This window comes from Schistocerca nitens, chromosome 2 (assembly GCF_023898315.1).
Source record: "Schistocerca nitens isolate TAMUIC-IGC-003100 chromosome 2, iqSchNite1.1, whole genome shotgun sequence".
In the NCBI taxonomy this organism is placed as follows: domain Eukaryota; kingdom Metazoa; phylum Arthropoda; class Insecta; order Orthoptera; family Acrididae; genus Schistocerca; species Schistocerca nitens.
Window position 1 is genome coordinate 1,182,917,413 of NC_064615.1, and position 26,841 is coordinate 1,182,944,253.

Below are 26,841 nucleotides of genomic sequence, written 5' to 3' on the forward strand. Positions count from 1 at the left end.
CCATTTCATCTTGATCTACATCCTCGTGCATGTCCATAATATTGTCCTCAAGAACATTGCCCTTGTATAGACCCTCTATAAACTCCTTCCACCTTTCTGCTTTCTCTTCTTTGCTTAGAACTGGGTTTCCATCTGAGCTCTTGTTATTCATACAAGTTTTCCCCTTTTCTCCAAAAGTCTCATTAATTTTCCTGTAGGCATTATCTATCTTACCCCTAGTGTGATTTTCCTCTACATCCTTACATTTGTCCTCCAGCCATCCCTGCTTAGCCATTTTGCACTTCCTGTCGATCTCATTTTTGCGATATTTGTATTCCTTTTTGTCTGCTTCATTTATTGCATTTCTATATTTTCTCCTTTCATCAATTAAATTCAGTATATTTTCTGTTACACAAGGATTTCTACTAGCCCTCATCGTTTTACTTACTTGACCCTCTGCTGCCTTCACTATTTCACCCCTCAAAGCTACCCATTCTTCTTCTACTGTATTTCTTTCCCCCATTCTTGTCAATCGTTCCCTAATGCTCTCCCTGACACTCTCTACAACCTCTGGTTCTGTCAGTTTATCCAGGTCCCATCTCCTTAAATTTCCACCTTTTTGGAGTTTCTTGAGTTTTAATCTGCAGTTCATAACCAATAGATTGTTGTCTGAGTCCGCATCTGCCCCTGGAAATGTCTTACAATTTAAAACCTGGTTCCTAAATCTCTGTCTTACCATTATATAATCCATCTGAAACCTTTGAGTATCTCCAGGCCTCTTCCATGTATACAACTTTCTTTTATGGTTCTTGAACCAAGTGTTACTATGATTAAGTTATGCTCTGTGCAAAATTCTACCAGACGGCTTTCTGTTTCATTTCTTACCCCCAGTCCATATTCACCTACTACGTTTCCTTCTCTTCCTTTTCCTACTATCGAATTCCAGTCACCCATGACTATTAAATTTTCGTCTCCCTTCACTATCTGAATAATTTCTTTTGTCTCATCATACATTTCATCAATGTCTTCGTCATCTGTGGAGCTAGTTGGCATATAAACTGTTACTACTGTGGTAGATGTGGGCTTCATGTCTCTCTTGGCCACAATAATGCGTTCACTACGCTGTTTGTAGTAGTTTACCCACACTCCTATTTCTTTTATTCATTATTATACCTACTCCTGGATTACCCGTATTTGATTTTGTATTTATAACCTTGTATTCACCAGACCAGAAATTTAACCAATCCATTTCCCTTCTTAAATTTTCTACCTACCTGCCTGATTAAGAGATCGGACATTCCACACTCTGGTCCGCAGAACGCCTGTTTTCTTGCTACTGATAACGATGTCCACCTGAATAGTCCCCGCCCGGAGATCTGAATGGGGGACTATTTTACCTCAGGAATATTTTACCCAAGAGGACGCCATCATCATTTAACCATACAGTAAAGCTGCATGCCCTCGGGAAAAATTACGGCTGTAGTTTCCCCTTGCTTTCAGCCGTTTGCCGTACCAGCACAGCAAGATCGTTTTGGTTAGTGTTACAAGGCCATCAGTCAATCATCCAGACTGTTGCCCCTGCAACTATTGAAAAGTCTGCCCCTCATCAGGAATCACACATTTCTCTGGCCTCTCAACAGATACCCCTCCACTGTGGTTGCACCTATGGTACAGCTATCTGTATCGCTGAGGCACGCTAGCCTCCCCACCATCAGCAAGGGCCATGGTTCATGGGAGGGGGGACAATAAATAAAAAAAAATTAATTTAATTCCAAGCCAGTTGGTTATTTGTCTTGAAGTAAAAACTGCAGTCAACTGATGTGATTCTAGTACTTAACTTCAAATCTGTGGAAGAGGTATTAAAAAAGTAATCTTGTAACAAATTTTAATTAGTTTCTGTGCACAGGTGTATATGATATACTTGATTAGATAAGTCAAAATTCTCATTTGGAAGCTTTATTTGATATGAATTCTACTTCAAATGCAATAACAATGCCATTTTCCTATTTGTCTGCTAACCCTTGAATCTGTAAACAATAAAATGTCATCATGTGGAATCTTATGTGATCTGTCTACATCATTCCACTGTGCAGATGACAAAATTCTGCTTATGAAGGCTGGGCACAATGGCTTATGTGATAAAATATGGATGTGGCTTGTATCATATCTAGATGACAGAAAGCAGAAGACAGTATTGAATAATTCTGCAATGGCACCTACCTGCTCTGATTGGGGCACAGTGAAATGTGGAGTACCACAAGGTTCTGTGCTTAGTCCCTTACTTTTCCTAATCTTTATCAGCGAACTGCCATGGTGCATGACACTAAAAGCACACTTCACTTATTTGCAGATGACACAACCATTATGATAGAGAACGCAACCACTTACTTCAAATAGTCTGTCACTCAATGTTAACAAGACTCATTTCATTCAGTTTCAGACAGAAACAAAAAACAGGGAATTATTGAAATGAAAGTGTGGTGACAAAGAAATATTGAGTGTTGAGTCCCTCCTGGGATTACACATTAACAACAATCTAAACTGGACAGTTCACGTCATCGATCCATGTGATGATGACGATGAAATCCCATACTCCTTGACAGAGTGTAGGAGACAATGTGGGAGACCCGCACTGCCATACTAGGCGAGGTCCTAGCAGAGGTGGTTCGCTATTGCCTTCCTCCAACTGTAAAGGGTGTGAATGATGATGATGATGATGATGATGAAGATGACACAACAACACCCAGTCCTCTCGAGGCAGGTGAAAATCCCTGACCCCGCCGGGAATCGAACCCAGGACCCTGTGCTCAGGAAGCGAGAATGCTACCGCGAGACCACAAGCTGTGGACTCGACCCATCTAAAACACTGAATTCGGCAGCATTTGCCATTCACTCAGTTTCATCTGTTTGTGACTTGGAAATAATCAAAGCTGCATATTTTGGATATTTCCATTCAGTCATATTCCCATGACATACGGCATCGTGTTCTGGGGCACGAGCAAAGAGAGTCTTCATTACACCGAAGAGAATAATCATAATTATGGGTACAGTGCATCCTAGATGCTCTTGTGGAAATTTATTCAAACAGATGGGGATCCTCACCATGACATGCCAATACAGTCTGTTACTAATGTGCTTTGTGAACTAATCATACAGTTTACAAAACAGCGAATATCGTGATCGAGATGCAAGAAGTAAACATGATCTTCAGAAAGATATAAAAAATCTCCACATGGTACAGAAAGGAGTACATTATTCAAGCATAAAACTATGTAATAAACTTCCTGTTCATGTTAAATCTGTGACTGGGAATATGACTAAATTCAAAAAAACATCTGAAACTTAATCTTTAGAACAGCTCTTTCAATTCTTTACATGGATGTTCCTCCTCATTATTTATTCAAACTACCCATCTGATTTTCAACATACTTGTGCAGCACCTCATTTCAAAAGCTACTATCGTCATGTTTTCAGAACTCGTTATTGTCTATCTTTCACCTCCATACAAGCACACACTTCGTACACATACCTACAAAGAAGACTTCCTAAAAGTTAAATTTATATTAGATGTTAACAAATTCTTCTTTTACATCTACATCTCCATGGATACTCTGCAAATCACATTTAAGTGGCTGGCAGAGGGTTCATCAAGCCACCTTCGCAATTCTCTGTTATTCCAATCTCGTATAGTGTGCGGAAAGAACAAACACCAGTATCTTTCCATATGAGCTCTGAGTTCCCTTATTTTATCTTGGTGATCATTTCTCCCTATGCAGGTCAGTGTCAACAACATATTTCCACATTCAGAGGAGAAAGTTGGTGATTGGAATTTCGTGAGAAGATTCCGTCGCAATGAAAAACTCTTTTCTGCTCGTAATGTTCAGCCCAAATCCTTTATCATTTCAGTGACACTCTCTCCCATATTTCATGATAATACAAAACGTGTTGCCCTTCTTTCATCTTTTCTGATGTACTCTGTCAGTCCTATCTGGTAAGGATCCCACACCGCGCTGCAGTATTCCAAAAGAGGATGGGCAAGCATAGTGTAGGCAGTCTCTTCAGTAGATCTGTTACATTTTCGAAGTGTCCTGCCAATAAAACACAGTCTTTGGTTAGCCTTTCCCACAACATTTTCTGTGTGTTCCTTTCAATTTAAGGTGACTGTAATTGTAATTCCGAGGTATTTAGTTGAATTTACGGCCTTTATATTAGACTGATTTATCGTGTAACCAAAGTTTAACGAGTTCCTTTTAGCACTCATGTGGATGACCACACACTTTTCGTTATTTAGGGTCAACTGCCAATTTTCACACCATTCAGATATCTTCTCTTAATTGTTTTGCAATTTGTTTTGATCTTCTGGTGACTTTATTAGTCGATAAATGACAGTGTCATCTGCAAACAACCTAAGACAGCTGCTCAGATTGTCTCCCAAATCGTTTGTATAGATAAGGAACAGTAAAGGGCCTATAACACTACCTTCGGGAATGCCAGAAATCACTTCTGTTTCACTCGATGACTTTCTGTCAACTACTATGAACTGTGACCTCTCTGATAGGAAGTCACAAATCCAGTCACATAACTGAGATGAAATTCCATAAATATGCAATTTTACTAGAAACTGGTTGTGTGGTACAGTGTCAAAAGGCTTCTAAAATCCACAAATACAGAATTGATCTAAACTCCCTTGTCAGTGGCACTCAACACTTCATGCGAATAAAAAACTAGTTGTGTTTCACAAGAACGATGTTTCCTAAACCCATGTTGACTGTGTGTCAATAGACCATTTTCTTTGAGGTAATTCATAATGTTTGAACACAATATATGTTCCAAAATCCTGCTGCATATTGATGTTAATGATATGGGCCTGTAATTAAGTGGATTACTCCGACTACCTTTCTTGAATATTGGTGTTACCTGTGCAACTTTCCAGTCTTTGGATACGGATCTTTCATTGAGCGAACGGTTGTATATGATCGTTAAGTATGGAGCTAATGCATCAGCATACTCTGAAAGGAATGTAATTGGTATACAGTCTGGACCAGAAAATCTGTTCTATGTAGAAACCATGACATCTCCCTTGAAATAACTTACTTAGACAGTCTCAACCTAACCTTCAACAAGACTTCCCTTCATAACTTCTCTACACAACAATCTTCTCTACAAAACAGTCAACAAATAAAATAATATTCCCTATTCCTAGGTGTTTATGTTGAACTGGAAGTCACATATTACAAATTTGCTTCAATATTTTTACTTTGTAACTTCTGTTTGTGGGTTACAGGCACTGAACAATGTAGTTATCAGTGCCCATATGAAATTAGTAGAAACAAATGTGGTTAAAATGCACAAATTGCAAGGAAATAGAAAAAAAAGCCATCTTAGATGAAATCACACACAATCTCTCTCTCCCCCAGTCTTGCCTGTGATCACTTACACAATCATGCTAGCTGACATTGTGTAAGACAGTGTTAAAATTGTTCAGGTATTCTAAAACTGTCAGGTAGTCTAAGTAAGACAACAGGAAAACTAAAACAGATTCACAGGAATATGTGGGTGGCTGATCACTTGCAAAATACACTGGTAAGAGATGAAAATGTAAGAAATTTTACTTACATTTCCTGTGCTTTCATTCACTAATATCTTACGGCATCAAGTCATGGGATAACTTGTCATTGAGGAGAAACGTGTTTGTTGCCCACAAGTGTGCGAAGAGGATAATGTGTGGAGTCCACATTAGAACCTCTTGTTGACAGTTGGGCAGCCTTACAACAGCCTCATTGTATATTTACTCCTTAATAAAGTTTGCAGTCAGTCACAGTTTGGAAACAACAGTAGCATTCGTAGGTATAATACTCAAAAGAGAATTCAGTTACACTATCCATCACCCAGCTGTGGTGTGGCCAAGAAAGGAGTGAGATCATCAGTCATCCACTGATAAGTTCACATGAAAATTGAAACGACATCTCTTTGACAACTCCTTTTAACCCATAGAAGAATTTTTCAATGTGTGCTAGTATGATTTTTGTGTTGTGTGTGTGTGTGTGTGTGTGTGTGTGTGTGTGTGTGTGTGTGTGTGTGTGTGTGTGTGTGTGTGTGTGTGTAACATGAGTTTGCAAGTCATTATCCATAAAACTAGAGTTCCTTGCTGTAAGGGATACTTTCTTGTCCCTTACACAAGTGGTAAAAGCTTCACTGGTCTCCAGAATGCGAACAGTCTCTCTTGGAGCTGTCACTGCTATACATGTCATACCCAAACCATGAAACACCTCCATCGGAGCTAAGTAACAAATGGTAACATAACTGATTAGTTCCTTGATCATCCTAAAACTACTTGTTACAATTAACCGTGAACCTCAGCACCCACATACATCATGCAATATCACACTTATTGCTGCCCCTTAGCCACTGTGCGTAAGCATATGTTAGTGCTTGTCTCATCATCTCCAGAAATGCCAGATATGCATTGTTTTTACCTCTTACGCATACAAAAAGACCTACATGTTATCCCTTGAAATGTTCAGTATGTATTCAGAAGCTTCAGTAGACATTTCCTGTGCTGTAAATTTTGAAGTTTGTAAATCAATCCAACCTTTTGCACCAGCGAGGGCACTGTCGCTGGGCGGTGTGGTCCTTCTGTCACCGTGACTGTGATGCGTGCATGGCAATACTATCACTACGCTACGTAAGGCGGAGCAGAGAAGGTCTTCATTAGTTTTTGATGAATCACCTGAAGATGATTGACAGATACCCAGTTGAAATGTCGTGGAGTGAAGTTTTCAACGATAGTCTGCAATCCCAAAATTTCTTTGAACGTTTAAGTGATCGTGTAAACTGTGTATCCATTTAAATCCTAATTCCATTGTTTTTTCTTGTTTATTCATCTTACCATTTATGTGGGAGCTGAAACTTCTTATTGACAAGTCTTTTTGCTTTGGTCTGGATTCCATCGTATCTAATGTAGATTCAATTTGTGAAAATTTAGTATCCGTAACACCAGAGTTGTGTTTTAAGTGAGTGAGTCTATTATTGATATGGTCAATTCATTTAACACTTCAGCATAAATTCTTCAACTGACATATAGCATCCTTCCAAATTGTAAATGAATTTCAATCTCATGTGGAAATATCTATAGGCCTGTGATCACAAAATCACAACACTTCATTTTGTAAATTAAGATTTTGTTTTGCACCTGTTGAACAGTGCTGCTATTGGCAGATGTTCACTGTGTACTGGTGTCATCAGCCGTAGTTCTCGTCACCGGATGCGGGTTAAACTGCTGCTGGCAGGTGGCAACAGCTCACTGTGTTGTGTTGGCTGCTGTTCTTGTAGCTGTCATCACTGCTTGCTGGAAGCATTGCCTCTTAGCAGTTTGTTGCTCATTACCAGCTAGTTCTCAGTTACGGGGTGACAATTATTGAACTATATGAAAAAAAAAGAAAGAAAGAAAGAAAGAAAGAATTAGTTGCAAACTACTGCAAGAACACATTTTATTCAACATATAAACATCACTACTGATTTTGGGATTTAGGTTATGACATGTTTGATATGCCTGCCATCATTAGCGATGATGTGGTGCGGACGAACAGTGAAATTCTGCACGACCCACTAAAGTGTCGGAACATCGATGCTGTCAATGACCTCCGAGATGGCTGTTTTAGCTCAGCAATAGTTTTAGGGATATTGTTGTACACTTTTATTTGATATAGCCCCAAAAAAAGGAGTCGCATGTGTTGAGATCTGGAGAATACGGTGGCAAATCGAGGCTCGTGCCAGTGGCCTTTGGGTACCCCAGAGCCAGAATGTGGTACCCAAAGTGCTCCAGGAGGACATCACTCTCCTGCTTCAATGAGATCGAGCTCCGTCTTGCACGACACATATCTTGTTGAAATCAGGGTCACTTTGGATAATGGGAATGAAATTATCTTCCAAAACCATCACATACTGTTTGGTAGTCACCATGCCAGCAAGGAGTATCTCACTGATTATTCTGTGATTGGACATTGCACATCACAGAGTTAGCCATTGAGGGGGAGAGACTTCTCAATTGCAAAATGCAGATTGTCAGTCGCCCAAATATGCCAAGTTCGCTCATTGACGAACCCGTCCAAATGAAAGGGGGCTTCGTCACTAATCCAAACCGTCCGTATAATTCCCGTCATGCCCCATGGCAACCGTGCTGTTTGAACATTGTAACACAAACGGTTCAGAAGTATTGACGATTTTAAGCCATACAGTTCAATAATTATCACCCTGTATTCGTAATGCGAGCTGTGTTGCATTGTAGTGATGTCGATTTACATCACACTTATGCCAGTGGCGTCTCTTGGGAGTGTGCGAGTCATGTGCCAACATCTGAATAAAATTAGGAAATTATGATATTCTTAGTCAGTATAAAGTATATTTGTCCTTGAATGCCTCAACTCAACTGTCTACCACTATCCTAACCCCTGGTAGTATTTAATGCTCTAACTAGGTGCCAAGGCATTGGCACGGGTACACCGCTGAATCCCTCACTGTGCGGGTGCCTCTGCACGTGCGTCAGCTCTGTCCACTGGTCAGCCTGACTGCAGCCAGGATGTTATTTCTTTTGTCAATGTCTCGGCACATTGCTGGCTGGTTGGCTGACTGCTGTTGTGTTGCTTATGTCTTGTGCTTCTTAAGTATGAGAAGTTTCCAGTAGTTTTGAAATGGGTAATGAAAGCATTGTGGAGAAACTATTACACAGTCCTTTTTCATCACTACCTTACACAGAGAAGAAACATATTATTGGCAGTAGCAGATCTTGTCCTAACATAACAGTACCAACATGTGTAAAGTGGCATTTTCATAACGGGTTGTATGAGTTATGGGGGTCTTAACATGTAATTTTCTTGGTTAAACTCATTTTTTTTAAATACATGTCTCCAAGAATGATGAGTTTGCACCACAATTTTCGACCTATACTGGGTCACGACTAGGGAACACATTATGCGTTTAATGACGAGGGACTGGGAGCCTCCCAACACTTAATGATATTTAGCCACACAAATGAGTTCCCTCGGTTTTTCGGTAATTGTTTAACACTTATTTCACTGTTAAGTTGATACATTGTTGTCGTTCTAAGCAACAGAGGTTCCTTGTCTGAAACTCGGCCGTGGACTGACTCCTCTCTTGACCAAAACCCAGGCCCTTATATATCCTCACAATAATAGGCACTGGAACTATAATTGTTCAATGTTTAATTTTCAGAGAGTACTATTAAAACTTAACTCATTCAATTAACTGAATACCTCAAAAAATTCGTTCCTTTTAACAGTTTCTTCTACTACAAGGGTTAGGCCAAATTATTTGCTTAAATGATGAAATTAACAGATATAGTTAAACAAACGGTACTTTATACACAACTGGTAATTACTTTGGAATTAAGGGCGGATGTTGCTAACATGTTTTCGAATTGAGCTAAATAAATGCTTTAAGATTACTAATATTTCGTCTTCCAAATGTTTATAATTAGTACAGAATTTATGTTTGTTTATACATCAACAATAGAATTTAGGTTACGAAACAATTACTGATTTTACCCTATAATGAAAGGTACTAACTAGGAATAGTGAAAATAAATTAGAAAATCAATTACATACATAAAACTAAGCACAAATTAGATCTGGGGTTAATTCTTTAAAACTGAGCCCCAACCTTTTAAAACTGAGCCCCAACCTTTGTCTATTATGAAAATACAAATTATATTCACTTATGTTAATGGTAATTATTTAAAATAAAAAAAAAGTGAATTTAAGGGTCAGATGGCAAAACAAGAGGGGAATTAAAATTATCACAGCTTGCTTCATCTCATCATCCCCTCATTGGATTGACCAGATTGATATTTCAAATAGCTAAATAGGCAGTTAAGTGACCACAAGTGATGCCAGAAATTGGGTATAAAATCTATACACAAAAAAATATTACATAAGAAATCTTATCAAAACTACAGTACGTACATTTTTTAAATTTTAGCTTATATTATGAACTGGCCATACGAAAATCCCCTTACAAAATATTCACATACAGTGTATTATACATTTACATAAACTATCTACAGGCTATTCTGTTATTAAAATTTATGCATCTTCATCATAAATGATGTCCTTTTTGGGTAAGCAAAGATTACATTCGAAGATACCTATCACTTGTGCAAGTCCTGTCTTGCTTGACAAAAAATTAATCCTGATAGGTAGCAAAGAAGCTAAATTACACTGTGCATTGCAGTTCATGTTTAGACAAAAAATTTCAATTGCTTAATGTTTAGTATATTTCATAAGCACTTTTGCACTTTTAATGAGCTTGTACACACTTTCTCAGCAAGCTGTTCATGCCTTCAACAGGTCGAAGCGGCAGTTTGCAAGGAAATGCACTATGATCAGTTCCCTTGGAGGTGGCTCTGCTCCACCACAGTACATGAAAAAATGAGGCAAAATACTGTACTTTAGTACACTTACTTTTTCTTCTAAGTAAAAGAATATGTTTAACATTAATGGCATAAATAAATACATAGTTTTCATAACATTACAATAATGAGCACTAAATTTGACTGTAGTACGAAAGGTGTGGACTAGAAAAAAGTTTAAATCAGGTGCATATTACACTACAAAACATTACTCGTAAGTCATAACTGTCTGAAACTGATTAAACTTGAAAGACCTTTTTTTCTTTCCCACTTGTTAAATATCACCTAAAATGTGTACATTACCGCTAGTAAAACTCAAGATGTGTAGTAGTATAGATTTACTAATCATTACTTTATGAAAAAAAGAATAGAGTCACCATCACATAAATTAATTACTATTATCAGTCAACCAACAAATTTATTGTTCTTTTTTACAGTATTACCACTTTAAGCTCATAGTTCCTCAGAACACAAATATAAGTTTTCAGATAACCTATATATCCAATGATGCAGCATTATATGACTTGTAAATGTTCCTCTTTCTGTTAAGCTCTCATGCCCAGCTGCAGTGTCATGAATGAATTGGACAACATACACAGTACCCAATGTTGTCTACTTCTCAATTAGATCATCATTACAGTTACACTACATTTATTTGTATATAGTTATCTTTTCCATTAATTATGTCTGTCACCTCCATTATTTCACTTACCTTTCTTACCTCATTAGCTGGTGGAGTGCATTCTCAAAAAACATCCCTACTGCAGAGACAGGCTCCCTAACCATTAAGACCCTAACATTATTTATTATTTTATTATTCCATTATTGCTTCATTAACTAATAAACAAACACCTGCTCGGCTTATCTAATGCAAAATTGACTCTGCTGAAAAACACTCCACAGTAACAGATCCTTTTGCTAAGGCAAACTTAACTCTCATTACCAATCACAGAAAATCATCACTTAGACAACCTGTTATTTCACTGTATTCTAGCCTGAAGGGCTATATCCATACAAGTCTTGCTAATACATTCCACAAACATTACTCCAGGCAACTATGTTTAAAGTTGTAAATTCTTAACGTTAAACAAGGCTATAGGTTAATAGTTACCTCCATATACTGATTGCACTGAACACAAACACTTCTATTATAACACAATTAATATTAAGATCTTGTATTTAAGATGGTTTTTAATGCATTTGCCTTTGCTGCTGCACCAAATTATGCTAATTTCACACATGAGCTGATTGCTTCAGATGTTAATTGTCCTCCACATATGCTGACACCTTTCATTTTCTGTTTAACGTACCGTTTTGACGGAGATAAATTCTTTAACTATGGTACAACTTTATTTTCTTCCATCCTCTTATTCCCTTACTTATCACTAACATAACATAATATATACAAATGCACACACATAGAAACACTGGAGAAACTTTTTCTAAAATATTTCTATACTGAAGAATCCTACTGTACCAAATTACGTTAAAGTCGAAGCTAGAATGTTTGTGATTCACTTATAAACTACAGATAGGTTAGGAGAAGAGGTTGACTGTCTCAGGAAACACGAAAAATGAGACAGACAGCTGGGCTACATTATCGCCACATAATGAATTTGACGCAGTGTTGAACCCCATGTTTGCTAATTGCACAAGAAATTAGTCCCAAATATTACATCAATGCTGAGATTTTGAATCACCAACAAATTGCACTCCAACAACTGTCCTGCCAGTTCCACAGTTAATAGTCCATCTTGTTTGACTCTCCTTGATAGCTTGACAGTAGCACTTTAATTTTTATTCCAGAAACATGCATTACTCTGTGTTCTTAATAGATTCAAAAAATGCCTATGAAATACCTTTCAAATCACTACCACTGTCCAGTAAACACTTAACATGTATACCTTGTACACTTGCTGTTATTGCAGGGTGCCACACTTCCGTGCCATCTGACCTTCTTCATATGACAAATCCTCATTAATCCTTTCCCTGGATAAACTATCATACTGATTATAAAATTGATTATCAGACACAGTCAAATGACAGAAAGCATGGTCCTCTTCCTCATTACCACTCTCAAACTCTAACTCTTCATTAGGCCTAACACTATCCTCTTTTATTCTTTCTTTACTTACCACATGGCCATCATTATCAATCATAAATTCAAATAACTCATCTTCATCACTATGGATTCGTTACTGCTATCATCATTACAACTACTATCAGAAACAGACCCACTCACACTTTCACTGTCCTCAAATACTTGGCTAATAAGTTGATCCTTGTCTCCAGTATTAGACCACAAAGCAAAACACCTGAATTGCTTATGTTCTCTTAAAAATATAACATCCTTTTTGACACTTTGGACATCCCGAGCACCATCAACATAGTCTGTTTCATCACTTTATTTTATTATAATAAGTTCCTTCTCACCTTTTATGGGATAAACATTGCTACCCACACTATCATTCAACATCTCACTAGAATTAGAAATTACACTCGTTTTACTGCTATCATTTACATTACCATTGATTACAGCACATTTATATACAAGTGGCTCTTCATCACTATGTGCTTGAGTGCGAGCAAAAACTGGACCATTATCTGGTTTAATGGTTTGATTGAGAATTAAAGTCATCTCCTCAATTTCTTGTACTTGAATTTCTCCTACCATTTCCATGCCCATTCTGGCTATCCGCCACCCAACGATTCCTTGAATTTCTACTATAAGTAGTCCTGTTCATCCTATTTACCTGAAATTCTCTCCCTGATTGATTATTGCCATCAAAAGTCCTCCTACGATCTTCCCCTGAGGGCTTCTCCCTCTCCACTTTATCAACATAATTCAATAAATCACTAATATTACACCAAGGGGCAGGTACAAGCAATTCTCTAACTCTCTGAGGCAACTTAGTTTCTAAACCCATAATTATTGATTCACTACCTAGCTCTTTGTTCAAATATTTCAGTTTGTTTATCCAAAACTGACTGAAAACTTTCACAGTACCCTTCCTAGAGTCAAATCTCTCTCCTCCCCAAAATTCACTCATAATTCTCTGCTTCTTATCTTTGGACCAATATCAATCTAAAAATGCTTTCTCAAAGTTTTGCCATGAAGTACAACTATCAGCTACCTGAGCTGCCCATCCATAAGCATCCCCTTTCACGAAACCTCTCACAAATGACATTTTCTTTTTGTCATTCCACATTTCAGGCAAATCATTAAATTCCCCATAAGGTTCAAAATTATTAAATTAATTACAACTAACAAATGAAGGACTGTTTGAGACACTACATACTCTATATATTAGATTTTGTACCTCTTCCTCCTTTTTCTCTATTTCAGCCAATTTTGAATCTACTTTTTTTATTTACTTTTACCAGTTTTTCTTCTACCACTACTTCAAACTTGGTTTCTATTTCCATTTCAAAATCATTTTTAATTTGATTGATTTAGTTCTCAACTTTAACACTGTTTTCAGCACAAAATTTCCTGGCTGCTTTGACTTAATCTTTACACTGTTTTTCAGAAGCCTCCACCCTCCTACTATAGTCATCACAGAGTTTCTGTTCTACACATTTATTACTCATTAATGTTAATTTGTCATTAGTGTTATGTACAACTTCATTTATCTTTTCATCACAATCTTTCCCTACGGCCTCAACCTTCTTATTTAATTCTGAAAGGCTACCTTAATTTCCTTTTTAATTTCTTTCTTCAGTTCACCTTTTAAGCTAGTCATATCGGTTCTAATACTACTAATGTCATCTTTTGTACACATATTACTTAAAATACTCATCATTTGCCTTAACATCGCTTCCATATTTCCGTCTGCCATAAACTTTTGCTCTTGCTGACTTTTGCTTCTAAGTTCCTCCTCCTTAACCTTAATGATCTCACCCACTTCAGTACTGTTTTCGTCTAATTCGCTCACCTCACCATACACTATAGATGATGCTTGTATCATTTCATCTACAATAGGATTTTCGTCCCCATCATTCAATGTTACATTCACGTCAGATTGATACACACCAGTCGCACTTACGTCATTCTGTTCATTTATCAACTTAACCTCTACATCTTTGTCTTGAGTCTCACTGTATTGTTCGTTAAGGCTACTCATTGTGTATCACTTAATAAAAAACAGGTTTTGAAATGAATTACTTTTTTTTTCACTCTTCTGCTGCTGCTGCTGCTACTGCTGTTGTAATTGTCCGCATGGCTGCAGCAAGCTGTAATTCTCTTGACGAGGTGTCTTGTTTATCTTGGTCAGCTGTGTCCATCAGTGTGCTGATTGGCTGCTCCTGTACTCTGCGGCTGTTTCCATAGAATCTGCTCGCTGATTGGCTGCAGCACCTTCTTCATTATGAAATGCCAGTGCTTATTGGCTGTATCATCTCTTCCATTTAAAACTGTACTGTAAACCACTCGAGTTCACACTTCACTGTCAGTGTTCATGAGTTTATTGTGACCACATACAATAGTCCTCACCTGGGGTACCACATGTAGTGGTTCTGCCTGCTTTATTTATTTCGTTTGTTGTCCTCAGTGCTGACATATTGGCTGAAAAATGGGGTGTGTAATCCCGACATTGACTACTGTAAATAATGTAGCCGACAGGTGCAAAGTTGCGTTTTACAGTACCTTAATTTCAATGTTTACCCCCCCCTCCACCCACCCACAAAAAAAATACACAATAGTTTACTGTCGAACATCTACGAGCAGTAAAAACGCAATCACGAAGTTCACAGTTCTTGGAGAATAGAAAGGTACATGTGGAGCAGATACTGTCATTGTTTTTACACATGGCCTAATTGTTTAACACTTATTCCGCAGTTACGTTGAAGCATTGTTGTTGACCTAACCAACACAGGTTTCTCGTCTGAAACTCGGCTGCGGGCTGTCTCGTGGCCAAAAATTGGGCCCTTATATATCATCACAATAATAGGCCCTGAAACTACACATTATTTAAAGTTAAATATACAGAAATTACAATTAAAACTTAACTCATTAAATTAACTGAATACATCAAAAAATTCTGTCTTTTTAACAGTTTCTTCTACTACAAGGTTTAGGCCAAATTATTTGTTTAAATGATGAAATTAACATACATTGTTATGTAGACAATACATTTGACAAAACTGTTAATTACTTTGGAATTAATGAAGGGCTGGCTTTGCTAACATGTTTTCGAATAGAGCAAAATAAATACTTTAAGATGACCAAGACTTTGTCTTTCAAATGTTTATAATTAGTACAGAATTTATATTTGTTTATACGTCAACAATAGAATCTAAGTTACAAAACAATTACTGATTTCACCCTATAACAAAAGATACTAAAAAGGATTAGCCAAAATAAATTAGAAAATCAATCACATACATAAAAATAAGCACAAAATTAGATCTGGTGTTATGTTCTTTAAAACTGAGGGTCAACCTTTCTCTATTATGAAGATACAGATTATATTCACATATGTTAATGGTGATTAGATAAAAAAAAATTAAAGAGGCAGATGGCAAAACAAGAGGGGAATTAAAATTATCCCAGCTTGCTTAGTCACAAACAGGATGGTGCACTGGCTCATACAAGCCATTTAGTCCAAAACTTGGTTAATGTTGACATGTTCTGGTCAAAGGTGTCATGGCCCCCGAATATCCCGGATTTGAACCCTCTCGACTGCTATGTTTTGAGCATAGTTGAAAGTGTTACGAACAACACGAGGCACCCAAATGTCGCATCTCGACACACTATTGTCGAAGTAGCATTCGCAAATATGAGCAGTGCTGATTTGAAGAATGCATGCAGTCACTTCAGGACATGATTGGAGGCTGTCATTGTGGCTGAATGGGGTTACATTGAATAATGCTACTCTTGGAAGATACCATTACTTATATGTAAAAGGATTTTCATTTGTTTTTGGATTTAATAAATTAGTTTTTTTTAAATGTTCCATTTGTCAGATTTAAACACCACACCCTGTACACTTGTTGTAAGTTCATTTTTTCACATGCTCAAATTCTGAATGTGACACACTAAAGAAAGAGAGAGTGAAGTATAATCAGATTTGATTAAAATTTTTTTATTATTGAAACATGTAAATGAGGTATTGCCCATCTTCTGCATTTTTAAATAATAGAGGCACTGTGATGTTTAAACCTTTCCCGGCGTGCTGATTGTTCCATGAAAACACGGGAGAACTGCCGGATATCAGTAACGTCCTGCCACGATATTTCAGCGCAAAGTCTTCTGGCCATCTTCAGGTGAGTGCCACTGTAGTAGTACTGGTGAGCATGCGCTGAGCTCTGCTATTTAAAGCCGTACTGAGGTGACATTGCGCATGCGCTGCTCAGCGTGCGTGTTCTTAATGGCTCCGTGCGCTGCGCTCCATGCCCTCCACTGTGAATGCCTGGCGTATCGATATCAGGTTGATTTCCCTCATTATGCAGATAACTACGTTGACTACGAAGTTTCTCTATAACAGGATTCCAAGGAGGGTTTAGCTGATAACAGTTATCTCGACTGATGAGAGTCTTGTTGTCAGACAATCTTATTTCCAAAGATTCATTGATAATTGAGCTCCAAAAGTTTGATGTATGGGCCAAAATTTTTGTGTCGTCGTAATTCATGGAATGGTCTGTGGAAACACAATGTTCGGCGATTGCAGACTTGGTGGGTTGGAGAAGGCCAGTATGCCATTGGTGTTCCACAATGCGTTCCTGCACAGTTCATGTTGTTTGCCCTATATATGATTTGCCGCGATCACACGGAATTTTGAAAACACCTGGTTTACGCAGGCCCAGGTCATCTTTAACAGATCCCACCAGTGATGAAATTTTTGAAGGAGGGCGAAAGATGACTCTCACTTGATACTTTCTCAATATTCTGCCTATCTGTGAAGAAATATTCCCAATAAATGGTAGATAAACAGTCGACCTGAAGGCCTCTTCCTCTTCCTTGTTCCGTCGTTTGCAGGTCTTCATAACTCTGTTCCCTTGCCTAGGTGAAAAGCCATTCTTCAAAAATACTTTTTGCAGGTGTTCGAGTTCCGCTTGAAGACTGTCGGCGTCAGAGATAGTATGGGCACAGTGGAAGGTTTTGAGAACGCCCATTGTTTGTGCTGGATGGTGGCAACTAGTAGCTTGTAGATACAGGTCTGTATGAGTGGGCTTTCTGTACACCGAGTAACCAAGTGTGCCATCACTCTTCCGTCGCACCAAGACGTCTAAAAATGGCAGACAACCATCTTTCTCTATCTCCATGGTAAACTTTATGTTTTCATGTATGGAGTTCATGTGACGTAAAAATTCTTGGAGACGGTCCAGACCATGAGGCCACACTATAAAAGTGTCGTCAACGTACCGACAAAATACTGTCGGTTTAAAAGTGGCAGAGTCGAGTGCTCTCTCCTCAAAATCCTCCATAAAAAGATTGGCCACCAGGGGAGACAAAGGACTCCCCATGGTGACACTGTCAGATTTTGTCAGATTTTAAGTCTACTGTATCCACATCTGCTCGTAAGTTATGGAGGGCTATCCTCTCCATGGGCGAGATGTTATTATTCATTGGTGCACCACTGGTCAATACACGGCAAGACTCTCAACGAACTTCCTCCGCTTCATCTGTATCAAGACGGGATACAGCTTCTTCGAACTTCAAATTTTACGAACAATCTGACGGTGTTGCTATGGGGAGTCCTTTGTCTCCCCTGGTGGCCAATCTTTTTAGGCACACGACTCTGCCACTTTTAAACCGACAGTATTTTGGCAGTACGTTGATGACACTTTTATAGTGTGGCCTCATGGTCTGGACCGTCTCCAAGAATTTTTACGTCACATGAACTCCATACATGAAAACATAAAGTTTACCATGGAGATAGAGAAAGATGGTTGTCTGCCATTTTTAGACGTCTTGGTGGGATGGAAGAGTGATGGCACACTTGGTCACTCGGTGTACAGAAAGCCCTGTATCTACAAGCTACTAGTTGCCACCATCCAGCACAAACAATGGGCGTTCTCAAATCCTTGGTCCACCGTGCCCATACTATCTCTGACGCCGACAGTCTTCAAGCGGAGCTGGAACACCTGCAAAAAGTATTTTTGAATTTTTGAACAATGGCTTTTCACCTAGGCAAGTGAACAGAGTGATGATGACCTACAAACGACGGAACAAGGAAGAGGAAGAGGCTTTCAGGTCGACTGTTTATCTACCATTTATTGGAAATATTTCTTCAGAGATAGGCAGAATATTGAGAATGAATCAAGTGAGAGTCATCTTTCGCCCTCCTTCAAAAATTTCATCACTGGTGGGATCCGTTAAAGATGACCTGGGCCTGCGTAAACCAGGTGTTTTCAAAATTCCGTGTGAATGCGGCAAATCATATATAGGGCAAACAACACGAACTGTGCAGGAACACACTGTGGAACACCAACGGGATACTCACCTTCTCCAACCCACCAAGTCCGCAATCGCCGAACATTGTATTTCCACAGACCATTCCATGAATTACGACGACATAAAAATTTTGCCCCATACATCAAACTTTTGGAGCTCGATTATCAATGAATCTGTGGAAATAAGGTTGTCTGACAACGAGACTCTCATCAATCGAGATAACGGTTATCAGCTAAACCCTCCTTGGAATCCTGTTATAGAGAAACTTTGTAGTTGACGTAGTTATCTGCATAAAGATGGAAATCGACCTGATACTGATACGCCAGGCATTCACAGTGGAGGGCATGAGGCGCAGTGCACGGAGCCGTTATAAACGCGCACGCTGAGCAGTGCATGCGCAATGTCATCTCAATACGGCTTTAAATAGCGGAGCTCAGCGCATTCTCGCCAGTACTACTACAGTGGTACTCACCTGAAGATGGCCAGAAGACTCTGCGCCGAAATATCGTGGCAGGACGTTACTGATATCCGGCAGTTCTCCCGTGTTTTTATGCAACACTAGAGGCACTATTTGAGGTTGAATGCTTTAGATGGAGCAGATGAAACTTATATAGACATGAGCGAAACATCAGGCCAGGATGACCTTTGCCTGGCATTGCATTCCCATACACTCTTCTGCTATTTCAGCCGTCCCTTCCCCTCACTTTCCCCATGTTCATCTCATGTGCTCCACTTGTTCAGTTCCTGTTGGCACCTCTCAGCACAAATAATATACTGTGATTGATTTATTTTTACGTATTTTATTATTTGAATGCCATATAATTAAGTAAACAGTGTCATTGTTATTCAATCCTGAACTTTCTGTTTTAATAATTGAATCTGATCATTATGCAATTGTATGTAATAGATATGATTGCTTTCACGTAAGATGGAGAAGATAGGTGTTAAGAATGATACCCAAAGTAGATACACTTGGATCAGAGGGCTGCACAATTCGAGCTGCCTTTGGGGATACAGGCACAGGAAACAACTGATTCAAGTGTGTGTATTTGGTTCTGATTCTTAAACAAGTTAAGTTATTGACTTCAGCTGTATTGCTTCTCTTTGTGGCCACCCTTCTATTGAACAAAGATTTGTTTTGCTCTTGTACTAGACAAAGTGGTTGATATAATGTACTGTTAGATAGTGTGGAATTTTTCAGTGATTTATGCTCACCTGTATGTTACTGGTATGATATTGAATAAGTACTTACTTGTGCCAGTGTTGTCTACGCAGAACAGTAATTATAATTCAAGGAAGCAGGTCAATATTTTCTTTGGGAGACTGCTAACTTTTTTGGCATGGTTTATGAGAACCAAATGACAGATGTCCAGATGACAGCTTTTTCTCTTAATCTGTTCTGTTCATCTATTTAGTACCGAAGAATGCCTGTGGAAACAAATCTGTTTACTTTCATCAATTGCTTTGGAGTTGTGTTGACTTGTTAATGATAATTCACAAAAATTGTCAGCTATTAAGTAGATACAATGTATGGGACTTGATTTTTGAAACTACATAACTATAGTGAAAATTAGCATTTTAATTATACCTTTGGCCCTTTTAAATTGTTTTAATAAATGTAAAAGAGCTGTCCATAACATGAATACCGGTGTAGTGGTTATGGTACATTTTCTTAATACTTTATTAAAAAATCTTGTGCCGTTTGAATGTGTTTAACAGAAATTTGTTATTTCAGAATATGTGCTGCTTTTGATGAGATGTCTGATAGAGTCCGAGAAATGCCTAAGACAACAGCAGAATTAGTAGAGCTAAATAACTACATAATTGAGTGCAGAGATGTTACGATGTTTAATTTGAAAGAGCAGATTCGTATATCAGCAGAGAATGTACTCTTTCTGATGGATCATGCTATTCTTTCAGGTAAATCCATAATATGCTATATTCAAAGAATTTGATTGATTGATTGATTTATTTATTTTCATTTGAATGTCACACTTTAAAACTGCAGTAAAAGTAAACATCTTCAAAATATCTTCAGAGTAGCTTTTGAATATCATACCAGATTCCACAAAAGAAAAAGGTGTATTATAGAACTAAAACACTATTAAGTCAAGCAGCCTTATAATGTGAATGTTTATAAATCTCAAGAAAATGTCTGTAAAGTGTTTTAAATATTTATTGCAAGAGGTGGTTGGCAGAATTCATCATCATGGGGAAGGCAAAGACAGTTTTTCCTTCTTGGCCTTGGACCAAATTGAAATGGTGCCTGTCATAAATGTCTTCAGTTAATAGAATGTTAAAAAATAAATAATGGTAAAATATTTCTTATTTTGTGACTGATAGGATGAGTGAATCGAAGCCACGTCATTGAATGTTAATGACTTGTGTAAGACTTGCAAAAGTTTTCAGTCAAGGCCACTTTTCAATTAGTTGTTCAGATTATTTTTGAGTTGATTTGATTTGATTTTAACAGGGAAGCTAAAACAGCTTCTGTATAACCCACCACTGCCCACACCGAAACTACATTTATTGTGCAGTATTGCTCCCTGTATGTCTAGTAAAGCCAACCAAAGCCATTAAATAGTGCCCTCTACCAGTTTTTTGTTGGACACAATTTGTTCAGGTCTAGTTGTCCCGAAGATTCTGTATCTTGTACTCTCCAGTGCCATGCATTCAAAGATTAGGAGTGATGCAGTTTCTTCACCCTCATCACAGATCCTGCATTTAGGGTCCTCTTCCATTATACCCATTGTGTGCAGGTGTTTTTTAAAATTCCCATGGCCGGTCATCGGTCCTGTCATGAGTTTGATCTCTTTCCTGTTCAATCCCAGGATTACAGAGCTTCTTTTAAAACATGGCTTGGGCATCATTACCTTACCATGTTTTTGTTTATGGACGTTGGTCCAATATCCTGCATGCTGTTTCCTAAGCCAATTCTGTAATTCTAATTTGATCATAGCCTTGGTGATTGTCAGGACAGGTTCCGGTCCAATAAATGGAGTTGTTGCCCCCATCCTAGCCAATCTGTTGGCTTGTTCATTGCCACAGATCTCTGAGTGGCCAGGGACCCACACTAGGTTTTCCCTATTGCTTCCCCCTAGATCCACCAGAACCATGTGGCATTCTGCAACAATCTTAGATCTTGTTGCAGGAGCTGCCAATGATTTCAGGGGTGCCTGGCTGTCTGAATAGATGTGGATGCTACAGCCCTTGTAGCGCCTATACATATTCTCCTCCATACATGCCCTGATTGCAGTAATTTCAGCTTGGAATAGAGAGGCCAGTTTTCCTGGAGAGATAATGCCCTCCAGTCTTGGCTGCCCCAACAACTTGGTCTGTTTTCTATGCAGCAGTGAACCAAACGATGTCCCCCGTAGGGTGTTGGACTGTTTTTCCCACTGCTCCCTGCTTGCAATTATTATATTGTAAGGCTTTTCGAAGCAGTTGGGAGTTATTATATAGTCGGCAGGCATTTACCCAGGCATTCCTATATTTACCTCACTCACTATGTTAGTGTGTGATTCTGGATATCTGGATGAGACCCAGTTTTTGCCTGTTTTAAGTCTGTGTGCCCCATCTGCTGCCTCCATCTTGACCTAAAGGTGTAGTGGAGGCACGTCCAGCATGGCTTCCATTCCAGCAGTTGGTGTGCTGTTAATTCTGTCTGTTACGGCTGAAAGCAAGGGGAAAGTACAGCCATAATTTTTCCCGAGGGCATGCAGCTATTCAGCTTTACTGTATGGTTAAATTATGGTGGCGTCCTCTTGGGTAGAATATTCTGGAGGTAAAATAGTCCCACATTTGGATCTCTGGGCGGGGACTACTCAGGAGGACATTATTATCAGGAGAAAGAAAACTCACGTTCTACAGGTCGGAGTGTGGAATGTCAGATCCCTTAATTGGATAGGTAGGTTAGAAAGTTTAAAAAGGGAATGGTTGTGTTAAAGTTAGATATAGTGAGAATTATTGAAGTTCGGTGGCAGCAGGAACAAGACTTCTGACCAGGTGAATACAGGGTTATAAATACAAAATCAAATAGGGGTAATGCAGGACTAGGTTTAATAATGAATAAAACAATAGGAATGCGAGTAAGCTACTACAAACAGCATAGTGAACACAATATTGTGGCCAAGATAGACATGAAGCCCACGCTTACCGTAGTAGTACAAGTTTATAATGCCAAATAGCTCCGCAGTTGACGAAGAGATTGATGAAATGTATGATGAGATAAAAGAAATTATTCAGGCAGTGAAGGGCCACGAAAATTTAATAGTCATGGGTGACTGGAATTCGATAGTAGGAAAAGGAAGAGAAGGAAACGTAGTAGGTGAATACGGAATGGGGGTATGAAATGAAAGGGGAAGCCACCTTGTGGAATTTTGCACAGAGCATAACTTAATCATAGCTGACACTTGGTTCAAGAATCATGAAAGAAGGTTGTATACGTGGAAGAAGTGACGAGATACTTGAAGGTTTCAGATAGATTATATAATGGTAAGACAGAGATTTAGAAACGAGGTTTTAAATTGTAAGACATTTCCAGGGCCAGATGTGGATTCTGACCACACTCTATTGGTTATAAACTGTAGATTAAAACTCAAGACACTCCAAAAAGGTGGGAATTTAAGGAGATGGGACCTGGATAAACTGACAGAACCAGAGGTTGTAGAGAGTGTCAAGGAGAGCATTAGGGAACGATTGACAAGAATGGGGGAAAGAAATACAGTAGAAGAAGAATGGTAGCTTTGAGAGATGAAATAGTGAAAGCAGCAGAGGATCAAGTAGGTAACAAGATGAGGGCTAATAGAAATCCTTGGGTAACAGAAGAGATATTGATTTTAATCGGTGAAAGGAAAAAAACAAAAATGCAGTAAATGAAGCAGGCAAAAAGGAATACAAATGTCTCAAAAATGACATTGATAGGAAGTGCAAAATGGCAAAGCAGGGATGGCTAGAGGACAAATGTAAGGATGTAGACGTGTGTATCACTAGGGTTAAGATAGATACTGCCTACAGGAAAATTAAAGAGACCGTTGGAGAAAAGAGAACCATTTGCATGAATACCAAGTGCTCAGATGGAAACGCAGTTCTAAGCAAAGAAGGGAAAGCAGAAAGGTGGAAGGAGTTTATAGAGGGTCTATACAAGGGCAATGTTCTTGAGGACAATATTATGGACATGCATGAGGCTGTAGATCAAGATGAAATGGGAGATATGATACTGCGTGAAGAGTTTGACAGAGCACTGAAAGACCTGAGTCGAAACAAGGCCCCGGGAATAGACAACATTCAATTAGAACTACTGATAGCCTTTGGAGAGCCAGCCCTGACAGAACTCTACCATCTGCTGAGTAAGATGTATGAGACAGGCAAAATACCCTCAGACTTCAAGAAGAGTATAATAATTCCAATCCCAAAGAAACCAGGTGGTAACAGATCTGAAAATTACCGAACTATCAGTTTAATAAGCCACAGCTGCAAAATACTAACACTAATTCTTTACAGGCGAATGGAAAAACTGGTAGAAGCCAACCTCGGGGAGATCAATTTGGATTCCATAGAAATGTTGGAACACGTGAGGCAATACTGACCTAACAACTTATCTTAGAAACTAGATTAATGAAAAGCTAACCTACGTTTCTAGCATTTGTAGACCTAGAGAAAGATTTTGACAATGTTGACTGGAATACTGTATTTCAAATTCTGAAGGTGGCAGGGGTAAAATACAGGGAGCAATAGGCTACTTACAATTTTTACAAAAACCAGATGGCAATTATAAGAGTTGAGTGGCATGATAGGGATGCAGTGGTTGGGAAGGGAGTGAGACAGGGTTGTAGCCTATCCCCAATGTTATTCAATGTGTATAATGAGCAAGCAGTAAAGAAAACAAAAGAAAAATTTGGAGTAGGAATTAAAATCCATGGAGAAGAAATAAAAACTTTAAGGTTCACCGATGACATTGTAATTCTGTCAGAGACAGCAAAGGACCTGGAAGAGCAGCTGAACGGAATAGACAGTGTCTTGAACGGAGGATATAAGATGAACATCAACAAAAGCAAAACAAGGATAATGGAATGTAGTTGAATTAAATCGGGTGATGCTGAGGGAATTAAATTAGGAAATGTGACGCTTAGAGTAGTAAATGGGTTTTGCTATTTGGGGAGCAAAATAACTGATGATGGTCAGAGTGGAGAGGATATAAAATGTAGACTGACAATGGCAAGGAAGGCGTTTGTGAAAAAGATAAATTTGTTAATGTCAAGGCTAGATTTAAGTGTCAGAAGTCGTTTCTGAAATTATTTGTATGGAGTGTAGCCATGTATGGAAGTGAAATGTGGACGGTGAATAGTTTAGACAAGAAGAGAGTAGAAACTTTGGAATGTGGTGCTAGAGAAGAATGCTGAATATTAGATGGGTAGATCACATAACTAATGAGGAGGTATTGAATAGAATTGCAGAGAAGAGAAATTTGTGGCACAACTTGACTAGGAGAAGGGATCACTTGGTAGGACATATTCTGAGTTGGAATGTGGTGCTAGAGAAGAATGCTGAATATTAGATGGGTAGATCACATAACTAATGAGGAGGTATTGAATAGAATTGCAGAGAAGAGAAATTTGTGGCACAACTTGACTAGGAGAAGGGATCACTTGGTAGGACATATTCTGAGGTATCAAGGGATCACCCATTTAGTTTGTGCAGCCATGCTCTCCACTTCCTCACAGAATGCCTTCCAGGATGCCTCCTTTGCTTGTCTGATTGCAAGATTGTAGTTGACAAGGGCCTCACGATATTTAGCGCATTGTCCTTTACGTCTCGCAGTATTAAACAGTCTCCGTACCTGTTTTCTTTGCATTGCTAAGTTGTTATTCCACCAACGCACACTCCTATTTGTGCACTTCTTGGTGATTGTGCAGTTGTCCTGATATGGCACAGGTAAGAGCATCTGCTACTTCCTCCAATTCTACTGGATTCCTTATCGAGGTTTTAATTTCCGATAAGCCTAAATCTAGGTCCCTCCTATATGTCTCCCAGTCTGTTTTCCTGGGATTCCTGTAGGTTATGGTTTGTCTGATTCCCATTTTAACCTGGAATTTAATGTACATTTGGCCGCCACAATTAACTTCTGCCATCGAATATATGTAGTGCTACAGAGGCATGCTTTGCAGGCACAAAGATAAATACTGGCGCCAAAACCTCTGCGTCAGTAAATAAATTAAGGTGGAAGACGAGATTTTTTCTCCGCCCCGAGTTTCAACCACTGCATTTTCATACATTATCCAACGAAGTAAATACAAATTCTGTATTATTCATCTTCGAATGTAGCAGCCTTTCATTGTACTACGAAAATCTGACTGGCAAGACTGTCAGGGATGTTTGTCAATATGGCCAACTCTACGTTCTGAATTTTTTCCTACATGTGACAAGAGATGGTTGCTAATAGGAACTTTTATGAATAGTGAATCACATGCAGTATTCTCTTCACCATAAGAATAATACGAATATAAACATTTTGCCATGTATTCTTTTGTGTTTGCTGCTATCTCATTTAAATCCTGTCTGCCTAATAAACTACGAAACTAGAGTGAGACAACATGCAGAAGAATATACATATCATGCCATGTTTATATTCGTATTATTGTTACGCCGAATAGTGATACAGTCAGAAATGAAGCACGACAACTGACTAGATTTTTAAATGTAAGATGACTCTAATTTCTGTGCAGAATGTAATGTACTAAAGAGGCGTCTGCAAAGATTTTCAAACGAAGAAAAATTTTTGCTTAACCCTCCTTCACAACATCTTCTATCACACACAGTCTATTATTTGGTTCTTGTTGATTATTATCAAAGAAAGCAGCAGAGTAAGTAACAACAAATAGCAGTCTCTTGCCATTGTTTCACTAATGAGACGATTCCTCTCGCTCTCTATCTCTCTCTCTCTTTTTGGAAACGGCGGTAGCACGCACAAAAGCAAGACATACTACGAGCGGCAACAGGTCGTAAACACTCATTATCAAAATGTGACAAACAATGGATGACA

General features: G+C 38.6%; 1 protein-coding gene across 1 annotated transcript in view; it reads left to right on the forward strand.

The window, feature by feature from the left end:
- Window positions 1-26,841, forward strand: part of LOC126235648 (dynein axonemal heavy chain 3) — a 1,245,905-nt gene that overhangs the window by 116,657 nt on the left and 1,102,407 nt on the right. Inside the window, exon 10 of the mRNA XM_049944362.1 lies at window positions 20,536-20,720. Within this exon, the coding sequence (XP_049800319.1) occupies window positions 20,536-20,720 (185 nt within the window). The remainder of the gene's footprint in view (window positions 1-20,535; window positions 20,721-26,841) is intronic.